This window comes from Amblyomma mixtum, chromosome 1 (genome assembly GCF_055824585.1).
Source record: "Amblyomma mixtum isolate Tamu chromosome 1, ASM5582458v1, whole genome shotgun sequence".
Classification (NCBI taxonomy): Eukaryota; Metazoa; Arthropoda; class Arachnida; order Ixodida; family Ixodidae; genus Amblyomma; species Amblyomma mixtum.
Window position 1 is genome coordinate 227,013,959 of NC_143012.1, and position 24,503 is coordinate 227,038,461.

At 44.0% G+C, this 24,503-nt stretch overlaps 2 protein-coding genes across 2 annotated transcripts in view; one reads left to right on the forward strand and one right to left on the reverse strand.

The window, feature by feature from the left end:
• LOC149371084 (MAM and LDL-receptor class A domain-containing protein 1-like) overlaps positions 1-20,297 on the reverse strand; it is a 56,097-nt gene extending 35,800 nt beyond the window's left edge. The window contains exons 1-10 of the mRNA XM_089584691.1: positions 20,187-20,297; positions 19,953-20,123; positions 18,656-18,754; positions 15,316-15,470; positions 14,074-14,158; positions 11,906-12,055; positions 10,030-10,135; positions 8,046-8,196; positions 2,562-2,655; positions 974-1,084 (exon numbers count right to left, since the gene is read on the reverse strand). Of these exons, the coding sequence (XP_089440817.1) occupies positions 974-1,084; positions 2,562-2,655; positions 8,046-8,196; positions 10,030-10,135; positions 11,906-12,055; positions 14,074-14,158; positions 15,316-15,470; positions 18,656-18,754; positions 19,953-20,100 (1,099 nt within the window). The 5' untranslated portion in view covers positions 20,101-20,123; positions 20,187-20,297. The remainder of the gene's footprint in view (positions 1-973; positions 1,085-2,561; positions 2,656-8,045; positions 8,197-10,029; positions 10,136-11,905; positions 12,056-14,073; positions 14,159-15,315; positions 15,471-18,655; positions 18,755-19,952; positions 20,124-20,186) is intronic.
• Positions 1-24,503, forward strand: part of LOC149371085 (heat shock 70 kDa protein 4-like) — an 82,804-nt gene that overhangs the window by 16,564 nt on the left and 41,737 nt on the right. The window contains exon 2 of the mRNA XM_089584711.1: positions 2,579-2,672. The gene's annotated coding sequence lies outside the window, so the exon portion shown is untranslated. The remainder of the gene's footprint in view (positions 1-2,578; positions 2,673-24,503) is intronic.

Here is a 24,503-nt window from a genome sequence, read left to right on the forward strand (position 1 = left end):
AAGTAACCCGGCACAGGTGGTTTGTTTCATAGCCGCGTAGCGAAGAACTCATGGCAGCCCTTAAGCTCTCATTCTGTGTAAAGAAAGATGAGACCTTGTCCTTACACTATCGCACTGTTCGGTCTTTAGGGCTGCTGTAGATGCTCCGTTATACGTTTGAGCAGCAAAAACCTGTTGCTCGGTTACTTTTGGCAAAGGGGATACATTATGACAGGCGCATTAAACAGCATGACTTAACTCGTATACCGCAGGAGCCAGCACTTCTGAACCGACTGCTTACTTTAAAGGTCACGTTACCTACTATCGATCAATCCAGCAGCGACAAATGGCAGCTTTATAGGTCATTTTTCTCCTCTTTACTTTGTAGTTATCTAAATAAAACGCCAGAGGTAAGACTCCCGTTATCATATAGGTCGGGAAGCTCGCAATCACCGGTGGGCCTGGCTCTCCTTGCAGAAAGCAATTGAGGGAAAGCACGATCCCTTACAAAAAAAGTTTTAGACAGTCTATAGAGTGTCTATAGACTTCTGTCTATAATGTCTGTAGACTGTCTATAGACAAATCTTAGAGAACAGTTTATAGGCAGTGCAAATGCCATAGACAGTCTATAGACAATCTATCGATTTATGGCCATACACTTTTAGTAGACTTTTGTCGATAGATAGTCTATAGAGTATGAATAGACACAAAGCATTATCTATAAGAAGTCAATAGAGTCAATAAGAAGTCTATAGACTGTCTATAGACCTTTTTTTAAGGAATGGAAGCAAGAGGAGAAGGACGATGTCGTGCGCCTTTGATTCCAGCACAGGTGGCGTTCGCAAATGCCATACGCAGCCGCCATACGCGTTTCAGTGCGCCTATGCAGCATATTTCTCGCCGTCTTTAGCGCGGTAATCGTCTTACCGTTGCTTACAATTTCTTTTTTTCTGCCGAAGACGTTCATTGTCATTTTCAAACAAGCTAACCTCACCTGCTGGCGCATGTGCGTTGTGATCCGTGCGAGGTTCCTTCACCTTGGTGCCCGTAGTCACTACCCAGCCGTCGAGCTGCCAGCCGCAGTCACCAGCTTCGAACGTGCAGGCTGTTTGGAGGAATGATAATAGAACGTCGTTCGCGCAAACAAGATTACCGAGATACCTCCGTCACAACTTCCATTGATATATCACCGATGAATTCTTATTCGTGGGTTTTTTAAATGTATGCACTGACGAAAATGAAATGATATAACATGACCTGAACGGTAGCTTACTGAAAATCGCTTGACCTGAATTCCTAGTAATGATGATTAGCTTGGACAGTACTGCCAGGAATTATAGAGAAAGTGTTGCTGAAATGCAACAGCATGGGAACCTAATCATGTTCTAATTAAAGGGTGCCCTCTCGGCAATGGTCCCCGCAGGGGCGTAGTTAAGGGGGGATATTTCTGTGTCAGAACACCCCCCCACCCCCCAAAAAAAATTTTCTGAGCGCTGCATGCCCCCCCCCCCCCCCACCCACCCTCTACTTCGACCTCTTTTTCGCCCATGCTATTTACACATCGCATCGATATATTAACATATAAAAACAAAACAAAAATAACAGTATCGGTTTATTCTCAAGAAGATTGATGTACGTTGTCGCAGCCCTATAATAGGAAGCGGAAGTTGTTGCAGAGAATAGTCACTCTTCGCCAACGCACGACGTATGGCACTCCTTTTAATTGTATACGCACAGTTAACCCAATTAAACATTGCTTTTCACGTCAACCTACTTTTTCATCCTTTGCACTGTCCTCAAATTTTGGTAAACTACCGCGATAATATAAAAGTGCTTTTTTAAGTGCCTCTGCGGCTGGGCGCAGGTTCACATGCGTTGGGTAGAAGTTTTGACAAACAGCATTTGTTCGCAGTTGCTGACTTTGTTGTAGAGCAGAAGCTTTTCTGTTGCGTATTATCTCAAAATATTGTAAGAAGCAGCGATTTTTCGTACCAGTGTTGTTGTTTTTTTCGAGAAATTAAACGTTCTTTACGAATCAAGTCCTCGGAGCCCTGTGTGCACTTGTATTTTTATGTAGATAGTATATTGAACGAAACAACTAACCCTTCGGATTTATTAAAGCAGAAAAATGACTAGGACATTGTTTTGAAACTGGCTCTCCTTTATTTTTTGACCGGTGGTGTATAACACACCGTGAAAAATATTTCTGGCTACGCCACTGTTCCACGGATTCTGAGGGCACCCCTGGCCTGGCTGTTTAACTCCATCAACACTCGTCTTTTTTATTAAGTTGAAAACTGTCTATGCAGCAGCTTCAAACCACGCTTCTATAGAACTTGAGGCGGGTACTGTACGTCTATGCGATCGATGCATCCTTGAACTTCTGACGTGCAAGGTCTCAAAACTCTCCTGTATACCAGGGTTGTTATACTTTGAGACCAAGGACGTCTGTGCCCTTCTATAATCATTTGCAGCTGCAAAATGAGCTTCCGATAGTCCTAGCTGATAGGAACCACTACCGGTTTTCGATAAACGACCACGTATTAGAGACAGTATTGCCAAGTCAAAATTATAAAGCATACATGCTTCATCTTCGCAGGTGCCATCTTTTAGCGTCAGCTCGTCTATGGCGACTACTCCGGGAATATGAGGGATGAGGAGGGCCTCGAACACGAGCTGCAAAAATTCACAAGGTAGGAAAAATGCAAGGAGTTTGGCATAAAAATGTCTGGTAAGTGTACTCTGCACACCATCATATTTTTCTTAAAAGTTATGTTTTGATTAAAACATCACGAATTTCTAGATATGGTATTCGGGGTCCAGTAATTGAAATTCTGAAATTTGGTGCAAATCTATCTCGTATGTACAAATTTGAAACCATTATATTTAGAGCAAGCAATATTTTCCTTTTACTCTAACAGCACGTCCCGCAGACCTCACCCTCTTTCCGCGTTAAAGTGTCGCAAGGACGGCCATACTGCCCACGACTCCCCCTTACCAGCGTTCTCCCTACTTGAAGCCCTCCAAGCCGCCGCGGTGGCTCAGTGGTTATGGCGCTTGGCTGCTGATCCGAAAGATGCGGATTCGAAAGGGGCCGCGGCGATGGCATTTCGATGGAGGCGAAATGTCAAAGGCCCGTGTACTGTGCCATATCAGTGCACGTTAAAAAACCACTGGTGGTCGTAATTAGTGGGATCAATTATTAAATTAATCCCATAACTCTGCATCGACTACTGTTGCAAAGTTCGCTCCCCACTATGCCCAGAAATAGACTAACTTCAGCAGCTCAGAACTTTTCACTTTCTTCAGCATTAAAAACAAAATTAACAAACTTGCATCCGTTATGGTGCGAAAAGCCGAGCTCGGAAACGAGAGACGGATGTACCCTTCTAAAATTTAAAAAAAAATCACTGAAATTGCGTCAAATTCTATTAATCATATATTTTTCATTTATGCTGGCATCCAATCACAGCGCGCCTTAACTGAAGAGGCATCACCTCGCTAGAGAGCATAGAGAAAGTAATTGTTCTAATTAGTTTTCAGAGACCGATAATGGAAAAACGAAGGCTGCCGATGCAGTAGCATAGTGCATGATTGAGATCATGCCATCTTTCACACCACTTGGCTCTCGATGTATGCTTTTTAATCACAGCTTATACATCTAATATTAAATCCCGACATACAAACATACATACATACATACATACATACGTACGTACGTACGTGCGTGCGTGCGTGCGTACGTACGTATGTACGTACGTACATACATACATACATACATGCATGCATGCATGCATGCATGCATACATACATACATACATACATACATACATACAAACAAACATACATACATACATACATACTTACATACATACATACATACATACATACATACATACATACATACATACATACATACATACATACATACATACATACATACATACATACATAGGTACATACGTACGTACGTACGTACGTACGTACATACATACATACATACATACATACATACATACATACATACATACATACATACATACATACATACATACGTACGTACGTACGTACGTACGTACGTACGTACATACATACATACATACATACATACATACATACATACATACATACATGCATGCATGCATGCATGCATACATACATACATACATACATACATACATACATACATACATACATACATACATACATACATACATACATACATACATACATACATACATACATACATACATACATACATACATACATACATACATACATACATACATACATACATACATACATGCATACCTCAACAACGGCCAGGCAACGTTTCATCAAAGTGCAAGGTCCAGTGCCCTTGACATTTCTATGATTTCTGCGCATCTGTCGTCTTAACTTGGAATGTGGACATAGAATCTCATGGCAGCGATCATCTACCTACGTACATTAAGGTTGGTGGTGCTTTTTTAAGTTCCGAGCGGCGTAAGGTACGCTACACGAATTGGGATGTTTTCTCTGACACTGTAGAGAAATTGGAGCTCTCCCACCTTGATTATGAAAACTTTATTGATGCTGTAGCACGTGCTAAAACGACCAGCACTAAAGTTATAACCCTACAAACAGTGTGCTCAAGTATAGATGCTGAATATGAGCGACTTCGAGCAATTCGCCGCAGAGCAGAGAGACGAGCACGCAGGACCAATGACAGAGAAGACAACAGCGTTGCTAGGCGTGCGCAGAAACATGTTCAGCGCCATTTGGACAAACTCGCAAGACTGGAATGGCTATCTTTCTGCGCAAAGCTTGATCCCAGAAAGCCTCTTTCGAAGATTTGGAGCACTGTGCGCAGCCTCAGTAGTCAGCCGGCTCCATTAAATCCTTTTGAGTGCGTAGCTCTGAATGCGAATATTTCTCGTCTCGACGCAGCGGAGGCTTTCTGTTCTAAGATAATTGCTCGTTCATTAGCCGTATTGGTGCCACTATCTCCCTAAATCTTTATCTCTTCACCTAACACCGCCCTCCTTGACGAACCGTTCACTATGGATGAACTTCATGCGGCTCTGGCAACTACCAATAAAAGATCCTGCCCTGGACCAGATGGCATAAGCTACACTACCCTCTCTCACCTCACAACTAGCGCCAAGGTTCAACTCCTCGCAGTTTATAACACCTCCTGGGAGTTCGGCCGCCTTGAAACGTGGAAGCGTGCGCGTGTCATACCTATCCTCAAGCCTGGGAAACCATCAACTGACTTAAACGCCTATCGTCCTATAGCCCTTCTAAGTTGCGTCGGTAAGTTGATGGAGAAAACGGTTCACTCCCGTTTAACCTGGGACCTGACGGACAGGAGAATTTATCCTCCGACCATGTCTGGTTTTCGAAAAGGACGCAGCAGCATTGACAATGTTATTGCCCTTGCCAATTGTGTCAAACGCAGCAAAGCAGTGTGGTCTATGACCATTGCAGTGTTTCTTGACGTGAAGGGAGCATTTGACAATGTCACACATGAGGCAATTCACTCATCTTTATAATCAATTGGCATTACTGGACGCATGTATAACTGGCTGCGTGACTATCTTCAGGAAAGATCGATTTTTATGTCAACAAGTGAAGGTGACACAGCTCCGAATCAAATATCTCGCGGAGTACCTCAGGGGGGTATACTAAGTCCCACCCTTTTCAATCTCTCACTTGTTGGCTTGGAAGAATGCTTGCCACCGACAGTTCAAATCTCTCTTTATGCAGATGACATCTGTATATGGTGTTCCGGACGCAATAGGTGCATTATGCATGCCCGTCTACAGAGGGCAATAGGCTGCATTGAATCATTCTTAAGCAAGCGCGGTCTCACCATGTAATCCGATAAAAGCTCAGCAATTGCATTTTCAAGGCGTGATCTTTCGCGCTACGTGCTGAAAGTAGCTGGTACTCCAATATCGTACGTCACAACCCATAAATTTCTGGGAGTAACGTTTGACAGGTCACTGTCATGGTCCCCACATGTGCAACAGATGAAAGTCAAGCTCTGCTCTTACGCGACTATTTTTCGTATGCTCTCCACCAGCAGAAGAGGCTGTTCTACACCATCATTACTTCGACTGTATGGAGCGCTTTGTGAAGGCCTTCTGCGGTACAGTCTCCCAGCTCTTGAGGGTATTTCGCAAACAAATATTAAAATTATTGAAGCCATTCAAGCTAAAGCCTTGCGAATCTGTCTCGGCCTTCCCAAAAACACCTCCACAATGGGTACTCTAGCTGAGAGCAGACGTCTATCGGCATCAGTGCTCTTAACCCAGGAGCTCCTTCGTGCCCAGGTGCGGTTTGTGGCTCGTGTACCAAACCACCCACTCGCTGAGTACTGCGTGGAGGAAATTTCTAACATTCTCCCATCACAGTACCAGCGTCCTGTCACAACCTCCACCGCACCTTGGAAGTATGCAGCATGGCAAAATAAGATCACAATCCCTGGCATTAAAAGAAAAACAAACACCCCCAATCCTGCACTTAAATACTTTGCGCTTGAGCACATTCATAGTTGCTACAATGCGTACCGTCAAATCTACAATGATGGCTCTGTCACATCCTTATCATCTGCGATTGGCGTCTGGATTCCGTCAACGTGCACCACAATTTCAGCGATACTCAGTCACCGCACCTCGACTACTGCTACCGAGATGGCTGCTCTGCGTGTTGCAATTACTTACATCCTACAACAACCGCCAACAGCGTGGGTTATCTTCAGTGTCTCTCGCGCTGCACAACAGGCGATAAATTCACCAGGAAGCCTTCAGGAGCAGATCGTCGATGACTTGAATAGGTTACACACCGAGGCCTGTGAGTTACGTCACCGTGTTGTGCTTCAGTGGTTACCCGCTCACTGTGGACTCGCAGGCAATGATCGTGCTGATGGTGCAGCAAGATCGGCGCATGGCGGCACCTCCTTGTTCCTACCGATACCCGTTTCTCGTAGAGATGGCGCGAGACTTCTCGCTACTAAAGCCTGGCAGACGCAACGCTCTTTGTGGTGTGATCCGCGGCGTCAATACAGACCCCTCTTTCGCATCGACCCCGCTTGTGAATTCCGCATGCCCCGCAATTTAAATAGACGTGACTGTAATTGCCTGCACCGAATTCGTCTGAACGTTGCCTTTACTAAATTCTATGTTTATAAAATTGGTGTATCAAGTAGCCCTCTCTGCCCGACATGTGGTGTGCGCGAAGATATTCAACACTTGATCTGCCACTGCCAAATCTTTAATACTCATCGCAAGGCACTGTTAGGTGCTTTAGGACTTCGTCAGGACGACCCTGTGCACCTAGAGCATGTCCTTGGACCCTGTACTGATGCGACTTCGGCTGAGCGAGGGACAAAAGCTTTTTTAGTTTTTCTAAGGGACACGGGTTTAGCGGACATACTTTGATAGTCATCTAAGGGACACGGTTTTAGCGACATACTTGTGTGTATGTGTGTGTGAGAGTGCGTGAGCGTTGAGTATGTTTGATGTCACCTTTTTTTATTTTTTTTCTCTCTCTTTCACCCTCTTCCCTCTTTCACCGTCTTCTTTCATCCTCATCTGGAGTAGTATGCCAGGCCTATAACCAGGCAGACCTCTCCATTATCCATTAAAGTCTCCTCCTACACACACACACACACACACACACACACACACCACACACACACGCACGCGCACGCACGCACACACACACACACACACGCGCACGCACATGCACACACACACACAATTACTGCTCCTAACATATCTTGAAATTCGTGATGTTTCTCACAAAAGAATTCTTTTCAGAGAAATTATTGATTCGTTAATTAACCACATTGCTTTCCTGAAGTAAAATTTCGGTTGGTGAAGGCAGGCGTCTGAAGATATATCGTGCAATTATATGCAGCAGTGGATGTCTTATTAAGGCTGCTTTATATAGGATGTCTTATTAACAACAAAATTATCGTTACTGCTGAAATACCGTGCAATGGCATCGTAAATTAAGCAAACCCAAGCGTTCTTCAAGTCAGAGGGAAGTAAAGCCCATGATAGAAAACTGACATGTACCTGATAAGAGGTATCCGAACGTGAATAAACCTTTCCTTGCTGCCATTCTTTCCCCTGCGGTCCACAGCGTGCCCAAAGGTGGCTTGGCATCATGTCTGGCACATGGCGGGAGACGTTTAAACAGCCGCTGTTCGGGTGCCACAAGTTGTACCTGTCGTGGAACCCGGCATTAAGACACAGTGAGACACAAGGACTGAAGAACCGCTGTGGACAAAAAGGAGAACAACCGATAGCATTAACACACGAAGGAAAGTTGCTTTACCTGCGTAAATTGATTTCAGTCGTCCATTCAGTGCATAACTATTCCCAGGTAAAAACAGCTGTCAAGGCTATGATTGCGAATGGAAAGAAAGACACTGAGGTCACTCCTAATCGATCAAGTGTTTTTTTCTGGCGTTTTTTGCAGGTAGTTCTCTGGAGATTCACTGCGCCAGTAATCTCAGTGATCTAAAGCACTTAATTTTTGTGGTCTTTGATATTTACAATTGCACTCCTCGGCCGCTGACAAACACATGGGAAGGAATAGCACAGCAGAGGCGACTAGTTTCAAATAATTCTCCACTCACACTAGGTGATATATTTAAATTTGTGCACCCACCTGCCGTAAGGCAAATCAGCTCAGGGTTAGAAGGCAAGACGAGACGAACTCAATAACAAAATTTAGTTTTGACTACTCGTCATGAGAAAACACACGTACAAGACTTGGCACTAAATCTTCACAAATTCACTGAGTCAAAACTGGAACGAGACGAACGCAGAAAGCGTAAAATATCAACTATCTAAAAAGAGCCCATAATCAGCCAGATCCAGTTACCGATTTAAAAGAATAAAAACATGAAAATATCCGGGAATAAACACATTACGCAGGCAGCCCTTTGCATAAATGATTTAGCTATAGAATGCGCTCTTTTCTTCTTTTTTTCTTTTGATCGTTCTGCATACCCTGAAAATAATAATTATTGCGATCCATTGTCAGAAGGCTTGTTGGGTCCAATATGGACTATGGTGCAAGGACAAGCAGACATAGAACAGCAACGGTTCACAAAAGAATTTCAGATGATTGCTTCAAAATAGCAACGGTTTACAGTCTTTCTGCTCCTCCAGCGAGGATGTCTTAAGTGACAGGGAAAATTTACTATTAGTTGCTAAATTATTAGAAATTCCATTCCAGAATTAAGCACCCTCGAATTCGGTTAATCCTCGAGTATTGAGTTATGGCATACTGGGAGATAAAATTGCGGTGTGCTGCAGCTCTTGCAGTTCTGCAGTTCTGATGGGAAGCCTTAAAACATCTAAGGGAATGGGTCATTACACGCTAGAATATTCTGTGCTAATGCTCAGTTTTTGGTATGTGTACACAGTTCAACGGTATTAATCTCAACTATTCAAATAAAAGATTTGTAAAGTCAGTGCACTTTGAAAATGTAAAATCCTATGTGCTCCTTTTTACATGCAAACAACTGGATCTAGATACTTCCTGTATTCAGAAACTTCATCAGCACAACTGCTTATGTAATTTAGGAATTAATGAAGTATGCTCTCAAATTTTGCATTTACCTGGACCGCGAGAACAAAAGTAGTGAAATCAATAAATAGACACAGTTTTCCGGAGAACAACGTTTTGGGCATAAGGCGAAGACCAACAACGACAGCGCTTTTGTAACCATGTTTAATGAAGCTCCGAGATATTTCCCTTGCTTCGGAACAAAAATTAGCCGCGATTTGTGTACAGTAATATTATTACGAAATAACAACATGGTGACAGAATTGCGCTTTCATGGAGCGTTTATTACCCTTCCATCACATACGGCAGAATACTTTTCGGCACTCGTGGTGCAGAAACGAAGCAAGAATGCTTCTTAGTTTTCGTTCCAGGTACAGTGTAAGTGGTTATTTCTAATTGTTCGGCTGCCGTCGTAAATATCACTAAATCACGCATTCGATATCAGGAGGCAAACGTTTCGCAAATATTCAGCATGCTTACCAGAAAGAAAAACACTGGCCTTCTCCGGGAGTCTGAGCCATTTTAATTGATACCAGGCGAGCAGTCTTCTTGGATGGAAATGTGTTCTTAGCGTACATGTAACCTCCTGCGACCGAATACAAATAATGGGTCAGGATTACTTCAGAAATGTTTCCTAAGAATCCAAGTACCGAACACTATGTTGTACAAAGAACAGACACTCGCTTGCAATCCGTTTTCTGTCGATATGAAACGATTGTAGAACACCTATTGTTTTCCTACTTCGTGTCCTCTTGCAAATTGAATGACACAAGACATGCTAACTAGGTACGTACCTATTTACGTACTCACCAGGTCTAAACACTCACACATCGTAAGCCAGCAGGAGAATATGATAGTGCTGCTCTTTTTTGCCAAAGACCTGGCTACGCTATTCATATGTGATGTTTTTACATTTTCATTGTTACGCCGTGTCGTTAAGTTTTTATCTTCACATAGCGGGCGTAGTCTCTCATTTTAAACTCCTCTTGAATGAACTGATTTTCTTTAAGGAAGCAGTGTTTCTATGACTGGTGATGAAACCCTGCCTTTTTTTTTCAAGATCTGACTTGCATTACTTCACTTCATGCTGGACTTTCACCAAGCGAGCACTTTATTTTGTTCGGTGAAGCATGTCGTCACTTAAGTTGATACCGGCATTTTTAACGGCGACCCATTTTCGTGCTGTTCTGACAAAATCCTTTGACGATGGCGGTCTAACTTGCGCACCTTAGCAATATCATTTACACTGTTCGCAACTAATGTGAACGCGCTTTGAAAGAAAACAGTGATTCCCAAATTAATCCTGACCATAAACAGAGCTCTCAGCATTTGCTCCCGAAAAGCGGTTTCTTCGTTGCTTTTTCTAAGGATACAAGTACAATTCAGGCTATGTTAACGTGCACTACACTGAAGGGATCGTCCTGTCACCTATGAACCTCCAGACATGTGCTTCTTTACTCAGTTCTCCTAAAATTCACCGGCATCATAACGAAAATGGCGCACAACTTACAAATGCGCAGACTTCCTGGTTTAAATGACTGCATTAAAGCTTGTTGCCGTGCTAGTCATTGCATGGTCGATATAGAGCTAAATAATGACTATTCTTTTATTGTGTACAAGTATTGAAGCAGCGCAAACCCATTGCCCAAAACCATACAGCTAAGTAAGCTTTTTCTGTTTTAACTCGACCGAGAATATTTTGCTAGTGCAACCTACCCAGCAGTGATGAATCACATATTACAAGCTGCCAATCTGCAATTCCACTACTTGGCTAAATTGTTCCCCCGGGCAGCAGTTATATGTATAGGCGGAAATGTTTGTACTTTAATGTTATAGAGTTTAGGTTATCATGTTGCAGAAAGCACCAGGTTTCTCCGAAACTAAATTACTTGGCAGGTCTAGATAGTCATGTCATCATCAGCAGCACCACATTTGAAGATCTGAAGACTAGAATGCTCGAGTACCTTCTATTGAGTTGTCAAAAGGCATTATACTAACCCGACGTAGTCTTTCACATCAATTCCCCCACTATTACAAACTAAATCACCTTATTCCACCCATTAATCTCCACTAATCGACGTTAATCCACCCACTAATCATCTTTATCTCTTCACAAATTCCCACTAACGCACCTTTATCCACCCACTAATCACCACTAATACACCTGAATGCATTTTCTGGGGTGGGCCAACTTGTAAAATTTGGAGGGACTTTTAAAATATTTCTTAACAGGCCAACTTCCAAATGCTGTCACATTTTCGTCTTTATGAATGTAGTTAAGGTGGCCCCAAGTTGTTTTCTTATCTTTTGATAGTGAAACTAAACTACGCATTAAAGAAGTAACGTTACGCATTACCGCCTGGCAATCTCTCAGCTGGCTGCCACATGGACTTCCCAACGCCCCCCACTTGTAGGATCCAGCTCACTTCGGCCAGCTCGCCCTCGGGGAACCAACCGCATTCCAGAGGCTCGGAGAAGTCGCAGTCCACTCGCAAGCGCTTTATGTCTGAAAAGCAGTTATAAAATCGCTGCGTGTCTTCCATAGTCCTTGACTGCAAACATAGCGAAGATTCAGCTGTAACAATTTTGAAGGAACATGGTGAGGGACGGGAGAATTAGACCATTACTGCTGTTGACAAAGCCCCAAGTTCCTAAATGTTTTGAAACGTGTACGTGACAGCACGTCGATGCCCTATCAGTTCTACACTATTAGGCAACTGCATTTGGTACACAGTAAATATTTGGTTACACTTCATTGGACCTTGGTATTTCATATGACCACGGCAAGAACGCCTCCTTAATTTCACCTGTATACACAAATATTTCAATCTATGCATCCTCCCTGCGGCCTATATCGTGTATGCTGTTGTATATAATTTAGACGCTGCGTATAGATTTCGTATACACTCAGCACTTACCAATTCTTCGAGTTGCCCGCGTAGTGATAGGGCACATGAACGACTCCAGAGTGCGTGGCGAGTTGTTACACAGTTCTCAAGCTTTCCATCCACTTACACAAATGGACGTTCCACCTTCTTACTCTGCGTTTTCCACCATTATAACGACTTTTAAAAACTTCGACAGCATTTCGCAGTCGATTCCAAGGGACGGTAATCTTACTGGCTTCACAGGAAAGAGAATAATAATCTCAACACAAAATGCAATGCATGCAACGCGTTTTCTCTGAGGCCTCCAGGCCTCAGAGAAAGGCCTCAGGCCTTTCTGCCCCTTCAAGCAGCTTCACAGTCCCTATCAGGCACGAAGGCTGCAGCCGTTCTAAAGTCCATAGGAGCATCTCTGCTGTCATCTATAATATTGTATTTGCATCGTCTTGCGTCAAGTATCTACAGCAGTTTCAGGGGACAACCGAATGCTAAGTAGAGAGCCTGTTTCGCTGAAGTATGAATCCTAGAATGTACTTTGTCTTAGACTACTGTGGACGAGTATTTTGCTATTAGGTGCAAATGGTAGCGCGCGCCAAGAGCAGAGCTGTCTCTTCAGCTGTGCTTAAGCATGGCCTAGCCACAGCTAAAACGTATGTTGCGTGAGCACGCGAAAACGTCTCTGAGAAAGGCCGACATAACAACATCATGAATCCTTTTTTTATTATACAAAGCTGTGCATGAACGTGAAATATGAAACTATAGAACGTGTTCCTTAAACTATAGCTACTATAGCTCTGAAAGGGTCGGGCTATTTTTGATCGTATTTTCACAGAATTTTGGTGCTTTCACTTACCGGAATAAAAACACGCATGGTGCTCAAAAAACACATGAACCCAGTTTCTATAGAAAGGAACCCTAGAGTCATGGAAACCGAGAAAAGCAAAGTGGAATGTTACTTTTCTTATAGTGCTGCGGAGAACAATGGCAAATTTGTTGAGTAGTCGTTCTGGATATGTTATCTTTGCGCAGAAAGTAGAATAGAACCAATGACGAGCAATCATTCAAATTCATGTGGTGTAGCTGCGACCGCGAGCTTATTCGTTCGCCACCATGTTGGCCATTATGGTTCTCCCCCTTTTAGCAGTGCTTGTCGTTCCCTCTCCTTCCTTGTTACTCTCTACACAACTAGGAGCACTGTCGTTCTCTTCTCCTTTTTCTCGCTCTTTATTTGGCACTATGGCTCGCCCTCTTTCATCCTCGCTTTCTCCTCTCCCCCTTTTGCACAGGTCCCGGTCGCAATAATTGGCGCCGGCTATCTGGCAGTATGACACTACTATTGCTGTCACAGAAAACAACCACATGACTCCAATCGCTTCGTATTCCAATATTGGTGTGCAATTCTTTTGTCATTATTTTTTGCAAAATCGTCTATGATAAAAAGATTACATAGGTTATTACAAGCACTAATCAACACAACCGGAAGAGAAAAAGAAACTTGCTGCTAGTGGCTGCGTTTTGGCAGTACTGCTTAGTAGGAGCTTGTTCTCCTTCGAGGTTTGTATGTATGGCAGTGTCAGTAAGCTGCATGAAAGCTTGTTGTTCGCGATCATTTGACGTGCAGCCCTTTAAATGCACTCACGGTCATGGTTCCTGTTCTTCCGATAACAGTTGAGATATTCCGGTCGATCAATGCTGATGCCCTCCGTGTTCGCCTGGTAGAAGAACTGGAGCAGAAAAAAAATATGCCTGGTTAACACCAAAAAAGTGCCTACGTAAGGTGTAATAATGCGAGAGCCTTAGGAAGTTCATGAAAATGAAAACTGTCCGGCGGCGTCCGCGCTCTTCCCGTTACACTGAAGTAAAATTGCACGGCGCTCCCGAATACCAGTATATGCGAAAAAAATTGTGTTTGGTACACACAAGTAAATGAAGACACGGGCTCGCGGAATCCCCATGGAGTGAACACTTTCTCAAAGGCCACTATGACCTGCTTATCGAGAGCATTCGCGCGACTCAAAGGTTCCTGTGCATCTGCTTATTGACTGATAACGCTTGCACTTTCTTCCGTCGCGAACACATGCAAACACCGACGTGAACAGCCGGTTTAGTCAGCAGACGCTGAAAGGTCGCGCAGCACTTGGATGTAGAATGATCGCGTGACTTCTTAAATGTCGTCAAGGAGAGACGCGGAATTCAAACCTACAATTAAATCGCGCCCTTTGCTACCCGCTACGCTTTTCCGCTTTTCGTGTCCGTCGTGTGGTCCGTCACCAAAGTGATAGAGATGTAGAACCGTCTATCGAGCAGTGCCGAAACTAAGCGCTTTACCATTCGGTATATTCTCGACAGATGGCAGCATAATGCTTCCTTTGTTTCTGTGTGGCGAATAGGGGGAGATTGTTTTTCCATACTTCGTGTGTGCGGAAGATACGCGCTCTCATGTAGTTAACCAATCCCGGCACTTTTTATTGTAATCAAACCTGGGCCTACGAATGTTTTTACTATCGGACGAAACATCATTGGGAAAGTTCGCAGTATTACGGCGATGGCCGAGTGGTTTAAGGTGTCAGGAAAGCGCAGTTCCTATTCTGCCCAGAAGTGGCATGTGCTCGAACATGCCGTTCAGAGGCTAACTCTTTTGCTGGTATATTTAGCTTTAACGCATCGGCAGTGGAGTGGAGTGACAAAGAAGTCTCGTTAAAGCAGGTGGTCACAACTACTGCGGACCCGGCCACACCACAGTGAAAAGGCGGTAGGCAAACATATATCGCGTAACCGCATAAGGAAGCATAAACATATTTACATTGACCGAGCCGCTGTGAAGATAGCATTCAAGTTTATACTATCACTAGCAGCGCATTCTCACAACTTCGATGCTCACCCTCACTCCCCGGCTCCACCTTCCGGTCTTCACGGCGATCTTCACCCAGCTGGATTTCGCTCCGCTTGCTCTCACCACTGCTAGTGGAACCATGTTCTCTGGCCAGTTGTCGCCCGTCGAACTTCGCAATACTCCGAAGACGAGCTGAGAGGACGCTGTAAAAGAAAAGTGCTCTATTTCATGTTTCGGGGGTCCCTGATCATTTGGTTAAACAGACGTCCCTTTTTACTTTGTGCATACTCTTATTTTCACAGTACCGCGGCAAAGCTTGGGGTTCGGGTTTTTACATACCCAGATATTCACGACAAAAGCATTTTTCAACCGGGAAGAGTTTATGAACGCATTTTTTTCATACATTGTAGGATTTCACTGCAACAATCAATATATCCTCAGATCTCCCTTCGGCAGGATTGCATTTTTTGTTAATAACGTTTATGCTACAGTCAAAAACGTTCCCCATTGGTTTTTTAAGGCAGTCTTAACTACTCTATGCGAGCGATGGAAAAACTTTATAGCAAAGATTTTGCTACACATTGGAAGCATGCACGATTGCCTTAGGTATTTCTCTAACAGTACCCTTGGATAAACAAACATTCAATTTTTGTCCAAGAATGCTTTTGTTCATACTAGCCATAGTCTCACTCTCTGAGTGGCCAAACTGCGCAACGAAATACTTCGCATTCTCAGCAGCACTAGCCGCTACGCTTTCCTTCTTTTCTAATGGCACTTACGCATTGCCCTCGAAACAGCGCGATACGAGAAAGTGCAGTCAAAGGAGTCCGCGAGGCGAGTCATTGCATGTAGACACAATTTCTATCTTTGGAGGCTGATCTGTCTGCCCAGCTTCACATGTTATTTCCCTTTAGTGTCCCTTTAAAAATAAAGTGGGTGCCTATGAGGGTGAGATATGCTCCTTCCCTGTTGGCAGTAGATTTTTCAGTGGGAACTTTACAAAATAAAATAACCAAACGCTGATGCCGGTGTGCATCGGAAACAGACTGCGTAAGAAGGTAGGCGCGTGACCCGAATTTCCGTAATTTTCACTCGTGAGAAGGGAAAGAGGAGTGAAGGTTACTAACAGCCGTCGATGTGCCAGCCCTACCCGGCTTCCATTACAAAAAAAGTCTGTTCTCGGTTCAATGGCCGAGCACTAAGCTCACGTCGCCAAAGATGCCGTATTCTTACCGCGCAGTACACGGGAGAGGTAGTACACTGGCAAGGAGACAATTGGGGCGATCCCAAATTGTTCTCGTCATTGCGTGTACTTTCGAAAAACGCAGTAGTACCGCTAGTTCGAGGTAACGCTGAGTGACGGCAAATTTTCCGCACAAGTATTCCTTCAAAAAAAAATGTTAAACCAAGCTGCCTTTGATGCCTACCTGTGTACTACAACCAACCACCACTCAGAGATGAGTTACTCTTCTCGAAACCACTCGCTAGAGCCCCGCAGCGGTGGCTCAGTGGTTACGGCTCTCAACTACAGGCCCGAAAGACGCGGGTTCGATCCCTGCCGCGGCGGCCGAATTTCGATGCAGGCGAAATTCTAGAGGCCCGTGTACTGTGCGATGTCAGTGCACGTTAAAGAACCCCAGGTGGTCGAAATTTCTGGAGCCCTTCACTACGGCGGCCTTCATAGCCTGAGTCGCTTTGAGGCGTTAAATGCTAATAAACCAAACTAGAACCACTAGAATGAAGAAGAAGTCGAACTCATTTAGATATTTTGGAGTGTTAACGGCGTTCAGCTACAAACTTTTCTTGAGCCTATCACAGATTGCAACAAACCATTAAAACTAATCGCCCTATTCGTCCCACCAAGAACCACTATTCGCAGCACTGTTGTTTAAATGTTTTTCATTTATCAGTTATTTTACGCTTACCTACTAACCAGGAATTTCGCTCTTTCTTTCCGAGTGGTGAGTTTCTTTCTGGGTGAGGTTCTTATCTCTCAAGAATGTGGCGTCCACCCGACCGAACACAGAAAGAGCTCGTTATTTAGAAAGTGCGTCCTCGGTTTGTATGTCAACCAAGTAGGTTGCTTTCGAGGAATAAAACCTCTCTCACTATCCTTTCTTACGCTCTGCAATTCGCCGTCCTACAGGCCTGCTCCACACGAGCAGCGACAGAGAAAAAAAGAGCACAACATCATATGGTTAGTGCTATTCCACGTGAAATCAGAAAACAAATTTTTGTTCTCGCTTTCTTCGCCAGGCAGTGCTTTGTAGAAGATTCTGCTTTCCTAGAAACTCTAGAGCGTTCGCCACCATTGCTAAAAGTTCGCGTTATGAGGAAGCTTATTGCTCCATTAGTAGCGACAAATCAAACCGGTAAATGACCACAGGGATCCAAAAAGGCTCTACTGTGAAGCGAGTTATGTAGCTGACTTTGATACAAAGAAGACATTAATTCGGTGAACCTGGATCCAAAATGAAAGCAAGAAGAAACAAGCTAAAAACAGATGCATCATAAAGCATCCACGAATGAATTATTGTACTGATTCTTATGTCAGCTTTTGTCATACAAAACTCATGGCTGACGAAAAAAAACGCGGTGACTAAGCCTTTCAAGCGAGAATTACAAACCGCTTTTTTTTCTAACATCTGTTGAGAGTACTGATAGCGGTAAGGTGCTAAGTTTGCACACTGTCGCAAGATCGCACCGAATCCTTCAGGATGAGAATACAAACACCAACCCCTTATTCTGTACTGAGAAAGCGAGAGCTGGAGGCCAAGAATGCGTTTTTGTGTTAATCACTGCGCACTTCGAACAATCGCATATTGATAAAACTACCTATTTTATAACTTGAGAAAGGTATGTTGAGGGGTGAGTTGGTTGGTTATAATCATTCTCAGTAGAGCAGGGTTGGCAGTTCAGCGCAGTTCAGTCTACTCCTTGTGCTCGTTCGATATTTCAGGCTCCGCTTTTCCCAGGACAATTATTTTAAAACATATTGTACTCCTGCCCAAACGGTTTACTGCTGACCTATTGTGCTATGAACCAAGTCCGATGCTGTCAACTAGGCTGAAATTTCAGTCTTCTTTTCGTGTGCGAGAGTTCCTGAGTGGAGCCCAAGAGTTTACGGGGCAAGAATATCCGGGAAAAAAAAAAGATATGGCTGCGCAGTCGCGTACGCCAGAGCCCAAAATGTGTCGTGGTATTGGAGACAGGCATGCTCCATCTGCTGGCAACAGTTGCACATGATTGGGTCGTGAAGCGCAGCTACAATGAACTTTTTTAAGAGAACTCGAGTCTCTAAAACGTTTCATTGTGTTAGTACCTTGGCACGATAACGTGTAAAAAAAATAGCACATATCTTGTCCTCCAAATAGGAAAACATACTCACGGACATCAGGAATGTAGGCGTAGAAAGTTACGACGCAAAGGTGACCGATCTCGCCCTGCGGTGGCGTCACCATAGACTTGGGTGTGCTCGGGGGTGCACCTGCATTATGCCGAAATTCGTGTTTAGCCGGGATTTCTGGTTACAAATTTCTCCGTAGGGACTTCCCAGCCTTCAGCAATCATGCACGTTACGAGCGGAAAACACGGCCGAGGCGACTAAAGTAGACACTGTTGTTATGGTGCCTAGGCAATGATGATAAAGCAACTTGAGAAATGTTGCTTCCGTGATAAGTGTGCAGAAAAAAAAACGAAGGGACATGGCACTGTTCAAACTGTAACAATATGGCATAGCTGGCACGTATTCCTCAGCGAAACGTACTAAAGAGGAAAAGAAAGCGGGCACTAAGAAAAAAGTACGCTCCGCATGGCATGAGCGTGGCTTCAGTTTTTTTTTATTTTCAACAAGCAGCAATACGCATGCGACGCGTGGCCGTTTGGCCACTTGGTCAGCGGCGGTGTAGTTGCATTTTTGTACTTAAGGAGAAAGCTCAGTGTTGTTTTATATAATCGTTCTATTTTAAATGTTGATTTCTCTTGAACAGTACTCGGGACTGCAATCCCTTCATATTCTTTCTAGAATACCGCTTCATCGTCTGAAGTTTCAATAACAGTGCGGGCCGCAAACGTGGGAATTTCCATAGTTGCGTGTTACACCAAGGCACTTTGTGTAGACAAATTTCTAACACCTGAGCCCACTGTATGCAGCAATTCAGTTGCGGTGTTGTGGTGCCTTCTTTTCAAAAACTAAACTCGCACGCAACTACCATGAAATACGCCGACTTTCTTTTAAGCATATTTGATTTAGGCTTCAGTAGCGTATTAAGCGTGAAACTCTTGTAGCTCCCATTCTCGGCAAACTCGGATAATTATCGTCCCAAGCTAACTTAGAACAAGAGACCCAACTCCAAGAATAGCAGGAATACTTTGCACCTTTCCTGCAATGAATTTCATGCTTACACCCACTCTCGACAATATAGACAAATTGTTTTTCTTAATTTTTTGTCTATTTGTTTAAGATTACGGCAGAATACATCACAGATATATTGCAGCGCATAGAAGTGCTTGGCATTATTCCTTACATTATTGGCGCCTTAAAGGCAGACAATTACGGAGCAACTCTTGCAGCTAGGTCTTTAACGCTTACCTTGCTTCATCAGCACCGTAATATGTGGCAATGCTTCTAGCATTTCTGCATGTTACGCTGTAGGGCACAAAAAATGCGTAGTAAAGGTAATTACCACGGTTGAGAAGTGAGTAGGTTGCATAGCCGTCATCCACATCGGATCCATTGCTTTTAACGAAGAAATGTCTCCGCTGGTCGTCAAGAGCTCCTGTCCACTTCCACCCGAACCGCGCATTGCGGTCTTCGTTTTGCAGGCCGCACATATCAGTGGAAAAGTCGCAGGCACCTACGTTGCACAACCTGGCCATCAATGTACGGCTCGTATGTTTCAAAAAGGCGCAGCACTTACCGCAGCGGAATTCATCAGCTCCATTCCTACAGTCTTTCTTGAAGTCGCACACTTCAGTCACCGAAACGCATTGGTAGTTGTCGGCGCAATAAAATTCTTTTTCTTCGCAGACCTCCGGTTCTGTTTTTGGTGTTGGCGTCGCTTCCAAAGCTGCGGGAAGTTATAGCATAGAAAAGAGCCAGGAAGATAAAAAAAATAGTCGACATTGCAGTATTAATAGAAAACTGTTTACTGGCAGCATTATCGGTCTACTTCCACTGTCTCTCGACTGAACGCTAAACACTAGCCACAGAAAACAAAAGCTTTCTCTGTGCTTCTAACCTCACAAAAACCGCAAAAATCTCCATACCACATAGGCAATACTCCACAAATTACGGAAGAAATTTTTCTCCCGGAATTTTCTTGTCGCAGTGATGATGGCACTTCTGTGTACTTTATTTCTAGTTTGTTGTTGTTCCACTCCATCTTTCCCCCAGTGGCACATTGTGCTCTGAACTCCTCACAATAAAAAAACTGAAGACGTACATATTTTATGCCTTATCATTTAAGGTGCTTTCTCAGTAAACCACGAAAGGACATTGTTCTGATATTCCCTTTTTTTAACTACTCATATTTGGACGTCTCTTCTCTAGGTAAGCCAAAGCGCTTAAGACGATCAGAAAGGAACCTACGTCTTAAGCTAAGACGAAATAAATAATTTACGTAGAAGAGAAGCGGAGGCAGGAAGTGACATTGTTATGCGCAAATAAATGCCTTCTTATTTGCAAAAAAAAAAACGAAACAAATTCAAACCATCCAATCGCCGGCCCACAAAAAGTTGAAGCCTAAATTTCAAAAGGCAAAGTCTTCTCTAACTACAACGCCAGTGTCGTGTACACTGCCACAGTCACAAGAAGCCATGATGATATAAGCCGTTCTAGTTTGTTGTAATATGTATGCAAGGCATCTGGTAGCTATCCCCGAGGGTTAACTATAGCCGCGAGGCCTGATGCTACACTTCGACGTTCTGATGTCATTTGTTCCAATGAAAGTCTAGTGTGACAATAGCGCGAGGAAGAGACAACCGCTCACCTTCCTTGTGTTTCTTGCAAGCAACCGAAAATGCTACGTCGTCGATGGCAATATAGCCTTTATTGCTGTGCTTCCTGTGTTTCCCAATAAAGGCGACCTTGGCGTACAGAGAACAAACAGCGTCATTAATTGCTTCGCCAAATTGCCGCAATACTCGACTGTAGCAGAAGTAAAGTAAGCGAGATAGGCAAAAGAACTGAAAGGCAGGCAGGCAGGTTTGAAAAGTCCTATAAGGAGCTTTGAATCGGTGAAAACAGCTGAAAGTTGCGGCTTTGAGTCCCGCGATGTCAATTAGACATAAGTGACCTGTGTGCGTAATCTCGTTATCTCAACCATACAGTATGCTATGGTTGCTACGCTTCCGGCTCCCCGCTTGTCTAATAGCTTTTAAAGCGTCATTTTGGCTTAAAATGATCTGACAAATAAACTATTAGCTGAGACAGATTAATGCTGAGGATGTCGAAAAAGCTCCTACACCATATGCCAATAAAATACTTTCTGGCAAGCAAATCAAAGGTATTCTATACTGTGTATATTTGTACGCAAAACATTCTTTGTCTACGAGCCGTTTTAACATTGTAGGTGTGAAAATGTGATGTTACCTTTCGGCTAAAAGCGTTCTTATTTAGTCGTAATCCCGCAATGTTTGCGTACGAGAAGCACAGAATACACTTCTGCATCGACGTACTGACCATTTGGCTTGTACTGAGATTTCTTCTCAATGTCCAATGCAAATGCGGCTGTTTCTACAAGGGTCTTCCTAATTCACTGCACCGTTATATTTGTCGCCTGCAGGCCTAGTTGTTAAAAATCACCAGTGGATGGCTTTACAGCACCTTTTCTAGTAAATCCGGAAGTTAAGCTCTGCGCTCCGCACCCAAGCAGACGACAAGAAAGATGTATAAGGGAAATGGGCTACATAGACGAAAAATCTTTTAACTTCGACAAATGAATCACCGGTAAGCAGAGCAGCTGCCCCTTGATATCACGTTCTAAACATTACTCAGAAGAAGGACTTTTTTGGTTGGTTTATGGGGTTTAGCGTCCCAAAGCGACTAAGGCTATGAGAGACGCCGTAGTGGAGGGCTCCGGAAATTTCGACCACCTGGGGTTCTTTAACGCGCACAGTAGACGGGCCTCTAGCATTTTGCCTCCATCGAAATGCGACCACCTCGGCTGGATTGAACCCGCGTCCTTCGGGTCAGCAGCCGAGTACCATCACCACTGAGTCACCGCAGCGGCTGAAACGTCTTGTGAACGCGCTCATCAGCGCAGGCCTTGACATACGTTAGAAACAAAGGGAAAAAATAATTAGCTGATTACGCTTTTCCGTAATTGGATTTTTCGGTTTGGTTTGGTTTGGTTTATGGGGTTTAGCGTCCCAAAGCGACTAAGGCTATGAGAGACGCCGTAGTGGAGGGCTCCGGAAATTTCGACCACCTGGGGTTCTTTAACGTGCACTGACATCGCACAGTACACGGGCCTCGAATTTCTCCTCCAAAGAAATTCAACCGCCGCGGCCGGGATCGAACCCGCGTCTTTCGGGTCAGCAGCCGAGCACCATAACCACTGAGCCAACGCGGCGGCGGATTTTTCAGCGCAGCTGCTCAAGTACTCGAACCGTAGGGGACTGCATACAAAACAAACAGCGCCGAATGGAGGCGACTCTAGGTTCAAACTTGGGCAGATTGCACAGCGTTCCGCCGACGATCAGCCTTGCCTCAGCTGAACGGCCAGCGCATTTATAGAGTACGCTACTAATGCGCCATCTCTGGTGAGCGGCGCATGCCTTACCGATGACGCCATGGACGAGCAGACGACGGCGCGCGCTACGGCCGTACCCTCCTTCGCTATCTCCTCTTAGCAAGGTGTCAGCTATTCCTACAGTTAGGAATGGTCATGCGGGTACCGGAGAACAGAAAGTTGGGCATAATGACCATGTGTTGCGAGGATCAATGTCACGATATATTCTTGTGGCTGATATACATGCCTGTCAGGACGAATGTTACTTCAGGCAAGCGCAATTTATTGTGTACTTGTGTTTCAGTAGTGGTCTTCAAATAAAATCTACGTGCTACTGCATGCTCTGCCACGTCAGTGTGGCACTTTCGTTTGCAGTTTGTGAGAAAATTCCTCATACTGAAAAATACGTGCAAGTTGCAATGTTGCCTCCATCACGCCGAAGGTTAGGAATGTGGACTACAGTTACCTTTTCATGTCGTACCCGTCTACAATTTCTTGGCAAAAAGTACACAGGACGAAGAACATACATGGACGAAGAAGCACATGGGCTAAGCAAAAACAGTTCCTGCATTTGTTCCAAATCTCCACTTCCACTGATTGCGGAAGAATATATGTTTTTTTTAGCAATCTCACACTCCACATCACCTTCAAACGGTAAATGTTAGCCAACGGGAGGGACATATCTCATTTTCCAGATTACTCCGAGGGGTACGGCTTAAATCCAAAGAAAAAATTGTCTCCTTTTCCAATGCCTAATTATATAATTACTGTCCAATGCCATAAGAAACTTTGCAACTCTATATTCCTTTTAAGGCGACAATTACTTAACTCATTCCGTTGATATGAAGTCTTTGCCTCAAAAAGTCAGCACGCTTAGGCACTTTAACGCATTCATCACTGCAGAACAAGCAAATGAAAACAAACATATACTGTTACTGTGTCATAGGTGCCATAAAACACGATGCTGTATATTTAGAAAGCGTTTTCAGTTCATTTTGCATGACATGTTTTATCTGTTGCTATACACCATTATTCAGTACCCGGTCCATTTAAAGTGTCTATTATAGAGGACACTCTGCCGTGTGCACGAGAAGCTAGAGGCATTAAGGTCTTTACTGCAAATACACACGCAGCATCTGAAGAAGATATAGTACTGTTCAATGGAGCAGCTGCACAGTGGAAAAAACACTTGTTCAGAACTCTCAGGCTGCATGATCTGGAGTGTGAAAGCAACTACCAAACAAGTGCCAACCAGTAATTGAAAAAATGACGATGAAATCGCATGAGTTGACTGCGCGTGCTTACATACAGACCGTTCTGAACCATGTTTTATCGCTACCCGACACCCGTTCACAGCTCGCACTTTAGGTGTTCTAGACAAGCCTACTGACCACTGTAAGTTTCATTCATGCAGTAGGCGCAATAAGAAGTAAGAACATTGAAGAACTTCGCTTTAGATGCAATTTCTTTTTACGTCTTTAAGCAAGCATACAACAAGCAAGT